The following is a 14302-nucleotide window of genomic DNA, read 5'->3' as shown; positions in this document are numbered from 1 at the left end:
CATTGGGAAGAATCAAGCACTGAAGGAAAAGCAAAATCAGCATTCCCAAATAACTGCAATTGTTTGCTCAGCTTTGCTTCAACTCTCTCTGGGCTGTACATTCAACATTGCTGTGCACACATAATGCATATATAAGATTGCACTTAGCATTTTCTTGGTTATTCATTTAGCTGCACAATTAAGAAGCTGATAGTAAAGAAAATTGATGTGGCTCCAATACTTACACAAACAATCAAAGTCATGATTTTCTGAGATTTCAGTAAACCCTGATTTTGAACACTTAGTTAAACTCTACAGAAAATTCTGCAATTGAACAATTGCTCAAGTTTTCATAGACTAGCATCGCAAATCTATATGCTTCAAATACAAATGTATCTGGTTTTATTGTTATTATAACATGTGGAAACATCCAAGGCACAATCCTAATTAAATAAGTGTTAGTGGGTGGTGTTAGGGCAGGGGTCCTCAACCCCCAGTCCATGGACCAGTACCAGGCCGCAGCATTTCAGCAACCAGGCTGCCCAAACAAGCAAAGCCCCATCTGCGAGATGCAGGCAGCACACAAAACCACACACCCTCCATTCAGTGGAAAAACTGTCTCCACTGAACCGGTCCCTGGCGCCCAAAAGGTTGGGGATCTGTTTGTTAGGGTGTGTTCCAGAAATCATTTCTATCAACTAAGATTATTTTTTTCTGAAAAAAAGATCTGCCAATATATGCTGTGAAAAATAAAATATGCGATGAGAGTGGACTAAGAGAAAAAACATGTTATACCACGTCCCAATTTTAGTCAGTCTGGGTAGATATTCACAATGCTAGTGCAAAGTGAAGCCAGGCTGGGGTAGTTTTCTATTATCTTGCAGCACACTGAATCCAAGAGTAGCATAAAGCAAGCAAACATGCACCACATATTTGGAGTCAAGAGGTAGTTAGATTTGACACAGAACAGATTCAGCAAGTCTGACAGCTCATTTTGGCTAGTTAGGATTAGGAAAATTGTGCAAATTGAAAGGAACAAAAAAGGACATTGGAACTGTCCATTATTACTCACATGATGAAGCTGGTGCTAGCTGAGGAGTTGCTCGTGAGAAAGGTTATCTCAATATTGGTATCTGAAGCTCTCCTCTGCTGCAAGTGGAATTCCACAAGTGTATGGTGTACTAAGCAACAGAGAAAACACATTCTTGGCAGGAAGCACTAAACATAATTAGCCTCCATTATTAAAAAGAAAATTGTTGCTAGGTTCTTTGTAAACTCATCCAAGAATATCCTCTCCCCCATCAGTCATATCCTTTAAAATCAATAATTGGTCTGTAGTACTTTTTATTGTAGGAGAACATATGTGAGCTGTTGAGTAATACACCACAAATAGTCAATTAAAATGTTATAAGCTTCTCAGTTATCAATGGCAGAGTTACTGGTTTCTGGTCATCCAGATCCTGTTTTTTTTTTTTTGAAGATAGGAATAAGATTTGACTTCTCTTGTTCTCCTTATATCTAAAAGACAATGAATCCAGCCAGACCATTAACAATTTTTACCATCCTAAATGAAATACTAGTTTTTCTCCCAGATCTAGTCTTGCATCTGTTCCTCATTTGAACATATTAGGTTAGTTAGTTTTATCTTAATATATACTGAGATAAAATCTCCCACTTTTACATTTTTTTTAATCCTTAAAAGACCCAGCAAAAAGAAACAAACTCATGGAACAGGTGACTGATACTATTGTGGTATGCAGTCTATGTTCCATGTATGTGCTTATCCCCAAAGAACGCCCAAATTATACATATATTAAATGTAAACTATACGAACTACTAGAAGAAAAAGTAAAGCATCTTGTCAGAATCCAATTATATTTCATTTCTAGTTATCGACTATGGAAAACCCCATTTCTGCCCTTTCTGGATTCTGTCGTACTATGAAGGGGAAGGGGGATGAGCAAAGGGGTTTTATGGCTCTCACTTCCTTTATTAAAACTTCAAAGGGACTGAATGTGGATCTCACCAAGAGGACTGACCATAACAATATGGCCATCAACTTTCATCTACTACTCTCTGAAGTCTCCCTTCTGCTGGCCGTGAGGAAAAGGGGGTGGAAATGTAATGCCTGGGATTGTCGCTGGAAGGACGGTGGGGTGGGGGCTGCTTGGGAACACTTAAAACCTTGAATGGTAGGGGTTGGTCCCTCAGATCCTGTCTAGAATGCCTGCAACCATCTTCTCTTAATAAAGATGCCTGTTGGAAGAAATATTCCAAGAGTTCTGTCTTCTTAAGATGTAAAGTGGGGTGGGTCCTTACATTAGACAGGATCTGCAGAATTAGTCCACCTGGAAGGGAGAACTTTGCTGGGGGACTTTGCAAAAATTACCATGTCAGACGATGGAGCAGGGAAGGGAGAAAACTCCCTGGAAAGGGAGCTGCTGCCCCGACTGAAAGCCTGCCAGATGTCAGGATCTGAAAGGTCAGATTTCTCAGGAGAAGAGGTGGTGGAGACACGAGACCCCAAACCTTGGTGATCAATGGGCGTTGGAAAGAAAGGCGAGTGGGAAAAGAAATCAAGAAAGGTGACCCTGAGACAGGGGGCCAACCAACCAGAATGGAAGCAGGAGATGAGAAATCCCTGCACGCAAGTGAAGAGGAAGGGAGCTGGGCAACATACTCAGGCTGGATCCTAGAGAAAGCTATCGACCTGATGAAGAGAACCCTCAGCTCCCTAGGAGAGGAGAATTCTGAGCCCTATGGCCGCACCAGCTCCTGGAGCTGCAAAGGGAGAGACACCGAGGGGGAAATGGAATCTGCAGCCCCGGGGACGTCTGCTGATCCAGTAGTCCCCACTCCCCGCCGACCCGCAGATGGCGATCTGGATGGAAGACACTACCACCAACAACAAAGGCACTGATCCATTCAAAGACTCCCGCTGCTGGACATGAGATTCAAGGGGGAGCCGACACGCTTGGGTTTTTCCTAACCCAAGTCCTCAGCTACATGGAGAAATACGGGCGGCACATCCCCAGTGACAAAGCCTATATCTGGATCGTGCAATCTGCTCTGGATGGGACGGCCGCAGATTGGGTGGTGAACTTGCATGACTCCAATGCCTCAGAGCTCAATGATTTCAACTGTTTCATGTCCTCTCTGAGAAGGTGATTTGAGGACCCCCTGGCTGATAGCAAAGCCCGTGAAAGGATAAAAATGATGAGGCAAGGCAAATGCCCGGTTGCCAAATATATGCAGGAATTCCGGGCCATTACCAGCAAACTGAACTGGCTGGAAGACATCCTCCTTAGCCATTTCAAAGATGGGCTAAACTATGACCTATATGATGCTTGCCTGCCCCAAGGGGACACACACCAACTTGATGAATGGTACGTCCTGGCAGAGGAAGCAGAGATTGACATACCGAAGAGGCACTGCCGAGGAAAACAATGGAGCCGCTCACCGCCTGACACATGAACCAGTGAAACCATCAACTACGGTCAAGAAGCAAATGGGGTGTTTCAAGTGCAGGAGAGAGGGGCATTGGGCTGTAGAATGCCACTCAAAAGCCCCCCAGCACAATCCAGACAGATCACTGGCCAGCAAATCCGGGAAGTATCCAGCTAAGCCAAAAGAACCTGCCATGAGAATGATGGAGGCTGTGGAATCCCCCACCTCTGCTCATCAGGGGGAAAGAACTCCAGCCTACACCTCAGACGACAGCTCAGAGGGCGAACCCCTGGTAAGTGGACCCATTGCACCCATCCTCAAGACAGTGACTATATTAATTCCCCCCATGCCTGAAGCTGTGAGGGTGAATGCCTTAATAGACTCTGGCTGCACCCACTGCCTCATTAGCCCAACGCTAGTGGGGAATCTGGCATTCCATCCAGGAGACTGGAACAATCAATCTCATTTGGCCAGTTAGATGGGTCCATAGCAGGGGGAGTGCCAGCTACCCTAGCCACTTTAACAATACACCTCTCCCTGGGCAAACATGAGGAAGACGTAACATTTGTAGTGACCCCAGGAATGGAATGCCCGATGATCCTAGGGATGGAATGGTTAAAGAAATGGAACCCCTGGGTGAATTGGAGGACGGCAGAAATCAAATTCCCGAAAGGGTACCCTATGGACTTAAAATCCCAAGGGGAGATACCAAAATTAAGAATGGAAAAAGCATCCATGGGAGACTACCAGAAATACCAGAGGAATACAGAGATCTTGCTGAAGTTTTCAGTGAGGAGAGGGCAGATGAGCTCCCCCCCCCGATTCACGGATTGTGCCATTGAATTCAAGCCTGGGGCAAAACTCCCGAAGCCCAGATTATACTCCATGAGCCCAAAGGAGAAGGAGGAAATGGAAAGATTCATAAAGAAAAACCTAGAAAGAGGGTTCATTGAACCAGCCAAGCCTAAAGTGGCCGCCCCGGTCCTTTTTAGAGAGAAGAAGGACAGCTCTTTATGCTTATGCGTGGATTATGGGGCCCTGAATACAATCAGTGAAAGCAACCTATACCCCCTGCCCCTCATGAAGGACATGTTGCCACACCTCTTGAAAGGGAATTTTTTTTTACTAAACTAGACCTAAGGGAAGTTTACTATCATGTGAGAATTAAGGAAGGGGATGAATGGAAGATCACATTTAACTGCCCAATGGGGTGCTACCAATTCGAAGTCTTGCCATCTGGATTACAAGGGCCCCAGCAGTATGTATGCAATTAATCAATGACGTTTACGGGAGCACCTATTTAAGGGGGTCCTGGTTTACTTAGATGACATTCTTATCTTCACCGAATCAAAAGAGAAACATGTCAACCTAGACAGAGCAGTTTTAAAGAAACTGCGAGCCACCCACCTATATGCCAAACTCTCGAAATGCGAATTCCACCAGGAAAGGATAGACTACCTAGGTTATTGCATATCCCCACAGGGCATTGAAATGGACCCAGAGAAGGTCAGAGCAGTATTAGAATGGGCACCACCCCACACAAGAACGCAACTGCAAAGTTTCCTGGGCTTTGCAAACTTTTACCGCCAATTCATCCCCTCATTTGCCCACATAACCCTGCCCCTCACAAACTTACTAAAAATGAAGGGAGCATCCTCAGTAAAACCTAGCCAGCCATTAACATGAACAATGGAGTGCCAAGCAGCGTTTGAGAGATTAAAGAGACTTTTATCTGCCAAACCAGTACTGAGGCACCCAGACATGGATAAGCCCTTCGTAATACAGGCGGATGCAAGTGATGTGGCAGTGAGGGCTGTACTATTACAAGAAAATGATGAAGGGGTATTGCAATTCTGTGCGTATACATCCAAGAAATTCATGGAAACAGAACAGCGCTGGCCCATGTGGGAGAAAGAGGCACATGGGATACTTTGGTCATTACTCACATGGCACCAGTTCCTTGAAGGCAACAAAATCCCTTTCCAGGTGTGGACAGACCACAAAAATTTGGAAGCCTTGAAAACACCCAGGAAGCTCAACCCCAAGCAAGCCCGCTGGTCCTAGCATTTTCACCAATTCCACTTTACGCTCAAGCATTTGCTGGGGGGAAGGAACTTCCTGGCAGATGCATTATCTCGCATGCCCCAATATAACAGCACGCGAGCCATTGACTCTAAACTGATGATGGTAGAATCACAACTGCCAGCGCCAGTAACCACCAGAGCCCAAGCTAAATTGAAACCACAGCTGGGCAGTCAAACCGGAATTGAATTCCGGAAAAGTTTAGAAACAGATGAATGGTTCCAGAAAAATAAAAACGTGCACAATGAGAGAGGGGCTGCCTTGGGTGGGGGAAAAGTTACATATACCAACAACCCAGCTTTGCCACAACACAAAATCAGCATGGCATTTTGGATATGTAAAAACATTACACTTAATTAAATGGCAATTTTGGTAGCCATCCATAAAAAAGGACATAGAAAGTTACGTGGCCAGCTGCCCAAAGTGTGCAACTGCAAAGAGGTTGTAAGGGAAATTGCCCGGATTGTTACAAACAGTGGCAAATCCCTCAGCCCCCTTGAGGAAAATAGCCATGGATTTTATAGTGGAATTACCAGAAAGCAATGGGAATACTGTTGTCTGGATGGTCACAGACTTGTTTTCCAAGCAGGTGCACTTTATCCCTTGCTAAAAGATTCCCACTGCAAAAGACTTAGCGGAACATTTTATCCAGCATATTTACAGATTGCATGGAGCACTCCAAGGCATCATATCTGATAGGGGAGTGCAATTTACGTCTGCATTTTGGAAGGAATTTTTATCCCTCTTAGGGACCACTCAGGGACTGACATCTAGCTATCATCTACAAGGGGATGGACAAACAGAACGTTGTCACTCAGTACTTGAGCAATATTTAAGATGCTTTCTTAATTTCCAGTAGTCCGATTGGACGGACCTACTCCCTTTCGCAGAAGTTGCCTACAATAATGCCGTCCACTCCAGCACAGGTTACACTCCTTTTCAAATAGCTACTGGTCAAAGTTTCAACCCATGCCAGAACTAACCCCAAACAAACCGGTGATCTCATCACTGAAAGAATGGATGGAACAATTACAAAACACCCTCGCCAATAGTTAGAACAGCACTAGATGAAGCTAGGCAGGCATATAAAGCACAAGCCAATAAAAAAAAGGGTTGAGCCTACACCATTCATTATAGGAGAAATGGTGTACTTATCTACAAAATACCTAAAATCCCTACAACCCTGTAAAAAACTTGGACCAAAATATATAGGGCCTTTTCCAATTAAAAGAATCATAAACTCAGTAACAGTACAATTAGAATTACCCAAAAATCTCAGGCAAATGCACCCAATTTTTCATTGCAGTTTGCTGAAAAGAGAGCATCAGTCACCTTTATGGCCAAAAATCCCCCCACCACCACTTCCAATCATGGTGGAGGGCGAACAACACTTCGAGATAAAGGAAATCCTAGATTCTAGGAGATATCATGGAGCAACTCAGTACCTAGTAGCATGGAAACACCTCCCTGCCTCACAAAACAAGTGGGTCCATAAACGTCATGTCAGAGCCCCAAAGCTATTAAAGAAGTTGCATACAGAGTATCCTAACAAGCTAGACTAACTTTTATACCTGTTTTGTTTTCTTTTCAGGTGGATCTCCCTTATTTTTAAGGGGGCAGGATGTCAGAATTCAATTATATTTCATTTCTAGTTATCGACTATGGAAAACCCCATTTCTGCCCTCTCTGGATTCTGTCATACTATGAAGGAGAAGGCGGATGAGCAAAGGGGTTTTATGGCTTTCACTTCCTTCATTAAAACTTCAAAGGGACTGAATGTTGATTTCACCAAGAGAACTGACCATACTTAAAACCTTGAATGGTAGGGGTTGGTCCCTCAGATCCTGTCTAGGACGCCTGCAACCATCTTCTCTTAATAAAAATGCCTGTTGGAATAGATATTCCAAGAGTTCTGTCTTCTTAAGATGTAAAGTAGGGTGGGTCTTAGAGGCAACTCTAGCCAAACTCCAACCTACCCAAGAAAGCTTTACCCAAATCAAACCAAATAATGACCCTGCAGATAAATCCTTGGAGGAAGACAAATGGAGGTATGCCATACATAGAAGGAAACACAATAATCAAAGAAAAAAGCAGCATACATCTATCAAACCCCTACTGCCCAATCTAACCCATCCAGAAACAGCCCCATTAAAACTGAACAATTTATTTCTCCCCCGGATGAAAATATGCAGACCCACAACCTCCCCCTTAAAGAAAATATGCAGACACTTAGAAAAGAGACATCATCAAAACTCCCTAAAAAAATAAAACCATTAAATACATCTGTGATAAACAGAAAAGCACCCAGACTGCACCCCCCCAAAAGGAAGGCGAGTGTTAGTGATAGGAAATTCTATTCTCAGAGGAACAGAATCAGCCATCAGCAGACTTTTTTGGATGGAACCTTGTGGGGTAGGCAAGGAGTGTATGATGTGTGTGAGTTCCGGCACCTTTTTTTTTTTTTTTTAGAAAAAAAAGCACTGGTAGGAAGCATACCACAACAGTATTGGGAAACTTTAACTACCCTGATCCAACTGGAAGACAAACTCTGCAGTGAGCAAGAGATCAAACAGATTCCTAACCAACCTAGCCGACAATTTTGTCATCCTAAAGGTAGAGGAGGAAACTAGAAGTGAAGCTATACTGGACCTAATTCTTACTAATAGAGAAGAAGTGATAGAGTTGAAGTTGCCGGAACCTTGGGGGAAAGTGACCACATCATACTGGAATTCAATATAATGCAAACACAAGCAATAGAAAATAATCCAACCAGTGTCTTAAATTTTAAAAGAACTGATTTTAACAAACTCAGAGACAACCTAGGAAAGATTTCATGGATGAAAATCCTAAAGGGGAAAACAACTCAAGAAATGTGGGAAACTCTGAAAAATGAGATCATAAAAGCCCAGTCCAGCACAATATCACTGAAAAAGAAAAACAAGAAATTTAAGAAGAAACCAGCATGGTTACACAAAGATCTCTCTGATAAACCAAAAGACAAAAAGGACAAGTACAAAAAATGGAAAGAGAGACACATAACTAAGACGGAATATCCCCAGATAGCTAGAACCTGCAACGATGAAGTCAGGAAAGCAAAGGCTCAAAATGAACAAAGATTTGCAGCAAAAATCAAAGATAATAAAAAAAGTTTCTTTCAACATATTAATAACAAGAAAAAAGACAAGGAAACCATTGGTCCACTAAAGAGAAAGATGGCAAGGAAGTAACAGGCAGTAGGGAAAAAACAGCTGCTTAACTAATTCTTTGCATCAGTCTTCATGCAAAAAGAAACCGTAGCCCAACTTACCAAAAAAATTGGTAGAAATAAAAATTAAAATAAGCAACAAAATGGTAAGAGACTACCTATTTAATCTTGATGAATACAAATCACCGGGACCTGACAGATTACATCTCAGAATTCAGAAGCAGCTGGCAGATGTTATCTCAGAACCATTGTATCATATCTTTAAAAAATCTTGGAGCACTGGGAAACTACCAGAGGGTTGGAAAAGAGCTGATGTGGTTTCCATCTTCAAGAAAGGAAAAAAAACAGACCCAGGAAACTACAGATCAATCAACCTGACATCAACACCTGGGAAGATACTGGAAAAAATAATTTAAAAAACAGATCTGTGAACATCTAGAACCAAATAAAGTTATGACTAGTAGCCAGCACGGGTTTGTTAAAAACAGATCATGTCAAACCAATCTTATTTCATTCTTTGATAAAGTGACTAAATTAGTAGACCAGCAAAATGCTGTGGACATAATATACTTGGATTTCAGTAAGGCATTCAACAAAGTAGACCACAACCTATTTTTTGGTAAGTTAGAAAAATGTGGACTAGATTTTACCACTGGATGAATTGTAGCTGGCTGACAAACTGTACTCAACAAGTAGTCCTTAATGGTACTACATCCACACGGAAGGAAGTAAGCAATGGGATACCACAATGTTCCGTCTTAGCTCAGTACTCTTCAATAACTTCATAAATTACTTAGATGAGGGAATAGAAGGGGAAGTCTTTATTGTCCTTTATTGATGTTTATTATTACAGCCATGGGCCAACACAAAAAATTAAATGTTCAAATAAAACAAAACTAAACAGAACCGAACAAAAGAAGGCATAGCAATATATTACAATTAATGATATAATCAATGGGTAACTTAAGTCTGCCTAATTTTACAGACAGTATAACAAAACCTAGTTACCTTCAGAAAACTTAATCATACTGACGTGACAATAAAAATACATTGAGTATGGCCTAATGATGCATAAAAACACATAATAAAATTAAAAGATCTAAAAATATTTATATATGTTTCTGGTAAATCCCCAGTGCTGCTGCACAGAATCTAGCTACCTGCGCCATGATCACTGCCTGCTCATCCTTAAACAGCCACTGGAGATAGATGCTTTCCGAACAACCAGGATACCTATCGATTATGGAGAGGATATGATTTTTCCAAATAACTCCACAGAAGGAACATCAAAGGAGTGTCCAATGGTCTCCACCTCTCCTGAGCCAGAGAAGCAGAGTCTTTCAGTCAGTGGTGTCTTTTTATACTTGCCGTACAGGACAGCTGATGGAAATGCATGGCATCATGCGAGTGAAAATTCTTTCTGGTGGCTTACTGACTCCAACTGGCTAAGATAACTGGCAAGTGTAGCAACATATCTAATAGAGTCTGGAGCCAGAAACAGTGGAGCTTTAACTAAGTCTGCTTGCCTCTATATGTCCTCTATCCTTTGTCGCAAGGTTTGTTTTGTTTGGTCGTAGTCCAATTTGAATATTGAGGCTGAAGAGAAGCCTAGTTTGGCAAGGTTGAACTTGACTGCCTTGATCCATGAAGAGGAGAATTTGTCTTGATGTATTAATGGAGCAAGGCCTTGCAGAGAGAAATTAAGTCTTAGCCAGATATTTAAGGAAGCTATACAGATTCTTGCTTCAGCTTTTATCAATCCTGTCTCCAGGCACAGAAGTGCATTTGAGACACAACGTAGCATCTGGAAAATTGTTCTAATAAATCTGGATTGAACTCTTTCCAATGGTGTGAAACACGAAGCTGAGGATCTGAGCTAGGTCCCGTAGAGAAACTGTGCTAGCGACTTGGCTAGAAAGAGCTTAATTGTGGCTGGAACATAGTGTCCTCCCTTTGTGCAGAAAAATTTAAGGATTGCGTTCGCTGATTATTGGCTAGAGGCAGTTGCATATTCTCCATGTGCTTTTTGTGAGCCAGTGGCACGGATGACCACTCCTATGTACTTAAAGGTGCCCTATTTTATGGCTATTTAAATACCATGAGTACAGTTTTGGCCTTTTTGCAAAAGCCATAAACTTTGTTTTCTCATAATTTATGTCCAGTTTATTTTAATTGCAATACTGGACAAAGGCTCACAAGGCTCTTTTAAGGCCAACTGGAGTCCTGGAGAGGATCACAGCATCATTTGCATAAAGCATCAGAGTAATGCTTCAATCACTTATTTTTTTGGGGTGGTAATTTGGTTTATTTGACCATTCTACCATGTTATTTGTATAAAAATTGAAAAGATTGGGGGCCAAAATGCACCCCTGTTTAACCCCCTTTTGAGTTTCAACTGACCTTGAGAGGGACCCTTCCATGTTGCACCTCACCTTGAGGGGTGTTTTAGTATTTAAGGCACGTAACAGATGGAGAAGCCTGTGATCAATTGAAGCAGCTTCCAGCTTCTCCCATAGCTTAGTCCAGGGGTAGGCAACCCAAAACACTCAAAGAGCAACTTGGACCCATTTCCCCCCAAAAACAAAGCACTGGGAGCCGCAAAACCCTTTTGATATCTAAAATGAAGATAACACAGCATAAATCCTTTTTTACCTTTATTATAGGTGTGTCTGTATATAATATAATATATATATATCTCTGTGTGTGTGTTTTCTGAGGTTTTCGCAGGTGTTTGTATGTAGGTCTTTGGTTATTTGGGTTTTCTCCTGCATCAAATTGGAAGTGTCTTGGCGACGTTTCAACGAAGTCTCATTCGTCATCTTCAGGCTGGTGTTTTCGGCTTCATGCTTCTAGGAGCACGAGGTGCTTCTAGGTGCCTCTCCATTGCTCCTAGAAGCACGAAGCCCAAAAAACCAGCCTGTGAAGATGATGAATGAGACTTCGTCGAAATGTCGCCAAGACACTTCCAATTTGACGCGGGAGAAAACCCGAATAACCAAAGATATATATATATATATATATATATATATATATATGTATGTATGTATGTATGTATGTATGTATGTATGTTATGTATGTATGTATGTTATGTATATATATATATACTATATATATATATATGATTATATATTGATATATGTATAATGTATATAATGTTTTCTGGAGTGTTTTCGCGTGTATTGTATATAGGTCTTGGTTGTTCGGGTTTTCTCCGCGTAAAATTGGAATAGTTGTCTTGGCAACGTTTCGACGAAGTCACATTCGTCATCTTCAGGCTGGTGTTTTTAGCGTCTTGCTTTGAGCAGCAATGTGTGGTTTTAGCTGTTTCTTCCTTTTAACTGCCAGTGAGGGTATGAACTGATTGGATGGGAGCTTGGCTGTGTTCTGATTGGGTGGAGGTGTGTTCTGAATGGTTAGGGGCTTGGCTGTGCTCTGATTGGCTGGGGGAGTGTTCTGTTTGGTTGTGCTCAGGTTAGTCTGAGTTGCAGAGGGGTTTAATATTTTGGGGTTAGGGAGTCGTTTGTCAATAAGGGCAGGTTTCCAAATGGCTGGTAGGCGGGAGGTATCATCTCGCTTGTTCATGCTGTGTGGGCGTTTTCTATCTCGATGGCTTCTCGATTATTCTGTTATTTAAAATGTTCACTTTTGGACAATGGTTCTGGTATTTTTAAAGTCAATTTCATGTCCTGTGGCTTTAAGGTGTTGGACCAGGGAAGATGTTGGTTCCTCTTTTTTGACTGAGTTCTTATGTTCTTCAATGCGTGCACTATTCTTCTGTTGGTTTGTCCGATGTATGTGGTGGGACAAGTGGTGCATGGGATTTCGTATACTCCTTGATTTTCTAATTCAATTTTATCTTTGGGGTTTCTAAGGATGGTGGATATTTTTCTGTTTGTGCAGAATGCTGTTTTGATGTTGTGTTTATGAAGGATCTTACTGATTCTGTCTGTGGTGCCTTTTATGTATGGGAGGAGGGCTTTGCCGTTTTCTTGTTCTTTGTCTTGGATTTTGGTGGGGGTTTCTTTTTGGATTAGGTTTGTAATCTTATTTCTATGGAATCCATTGGATGTTAGTACATTGGTGAGAGTGTGTAGTTCGGGTTTTAGGTGTTGTTCGTCAGCTAAGCGTTTTGTTCTGGAGATGAGTGTCTTGGCTACAGAGTTGATCTGTGCTGGGTGGTGGTGTGAGAGAGCGTGCAGATAGCGGTTTGTGTGTGTTTTCTTCTGGTAGATGGTGTGTCCTAGGGAGCCATTGGATTTCTTGTAGACTAAGACATCCAGGAAGGGAAGTTGGTTGTTAGCTTCTGTTTCCATGGTGAACTGTATTTTGGGGTGTAGGCTGTTGAGGTGTGTGAGGAAGTTTTCCAGTTTTTCTTTCCCATGTGGCCAGATTATGAAGGTGTCGTCTACATATCTGAGCCAGAGTTTGGGTTTGTGATCCGATTTTTCTAGAGCTTGGGTTTCAAAGTGTTCCATGTACAGGTTGGCAATGACAGGTGAGAGGGGTGATCCCATGGGTGCTCCTTCTGTTTGTTTGTATTTTTGTCCGTTATAGATGAAGTATGTGTTGGATAGGCAGTGGTTGGTCAGATCTAAGATGTGTTTGGGGGGGTTATATTTGTTTTGAAATATATATTTGTATATATATTTGTATATATATTTGTATATATATGTATATATATGTATATATGTATATATATATAATGTTTGTGTGTGTGTGTGTGTGTGTGTGTGTAAGTTAAAGGTAAAAAAGGATATATGCAGTGTTATCTTCATTTTAGGTGTCAAAAGGGTCTCTGTCTCTCTATTTCCTCTTCCTCTCTCTCTCTTTTCTCCCCCCTCTCTCTGTCTCTCCCTCTCTCCGATCTTCTGCTCACCTGGCAAGCTGGCTTCAAGCTGTTCTCCAACAAGCTGTTCTCCAACAAGGCAACCTTGGCTCTTTTATGACTCATGGACTTCAACTCCCAGAATTCCTGAGTCAGCATAGCTGGGCTAGCTAGCTCTCTCCTGCCCTTCCTGCTTCCTGCAGAGATGCAGCAAAGGCAGGAGCCCCGCCAGTAAGCTTTTCAGCTTGTCGGAGAACACCGTGAGTCTACTCTCTTTTACACGCACACGCACACACACACACACACACACAGAGAGAGAGAGAGACAGAGAGACAGAGAGAGAAGGGAAGGGAAGACAAGTGCCCCCCCCTCTCTCCAAATGGCGGATGAGTCTGGGAGCCACAGGGGAAGGCTCAAAGAGCCACATGTGGCTCCGGAGCCGCAGGTTGCCAACCTGTGGCTTAGTCCTTGTAACCGTATTAAAAGCTGTCTTGAGATCTATAAAGGTGGTGTATAATGATACAGTTCTATTTGATACATATTTTTCAATCAAATGTTGAATAACTAAGCACTGATCTATGGTGCCTTTCCCTTCTCTAAACCCGGCTTGTTCTTCAACAATCAGTTTCTCAAGATCCAGCCATTTCTTTAATTTATCTTGGAGGTGTTTGGAATAGAGTTTCCTGATTATATTTAGCAGACATATTGGTCTGTAATTGGTAGGGTCATCTCTCTTTCCCTTTTTATAAATTGGGGCCACAGTT

The 14302-nt window shown here is 42.1% G+C and overlaps 1 protein-coding gene across 2 annotated transcripts in view; it reads right to left on the bottom strand.

The window, feature by feature from the left end:
• Window positions 1-14302, bottom strand: part of PLA1A (phospholipase A1 member A) — a 51889-nt gene that overhangs the window by 9671 nt on the left and 27916 nt on the right. For both annotated transcript variants that reach the window (XM_039366632.1, XM_039366633.1), the window contains exon 9: window positions 1052-1160. In XM_039366632.1, the coding sequence (XP_039222566.1) occupies window positions 1052-1160 (109 nt within the window). The remainder of the gene's footprint in view (window positions 1-1051; window positions 1161-14302) is intronic.

The sequence above is a fragment of the Crotalus tigris genome, unplaced genomic scaffold (assembly GCF_016545835.1).
Source record: "Crotalus tigris isolate CLP2741 ecotype Arizona unplaced genomic scaffold, ASM1654583v1 scf7180000020347.5012614909:4044961, whole genome shotgun sequence".
NCBI lineage: Eukaryota > Metazoa > Chordata > Lepidosauria > Squamata > Viperidae > Crotalus > Crotalus tigris.
This window is presented reverse-complemented; position numbering and strand designations above follow the sequence as displayed.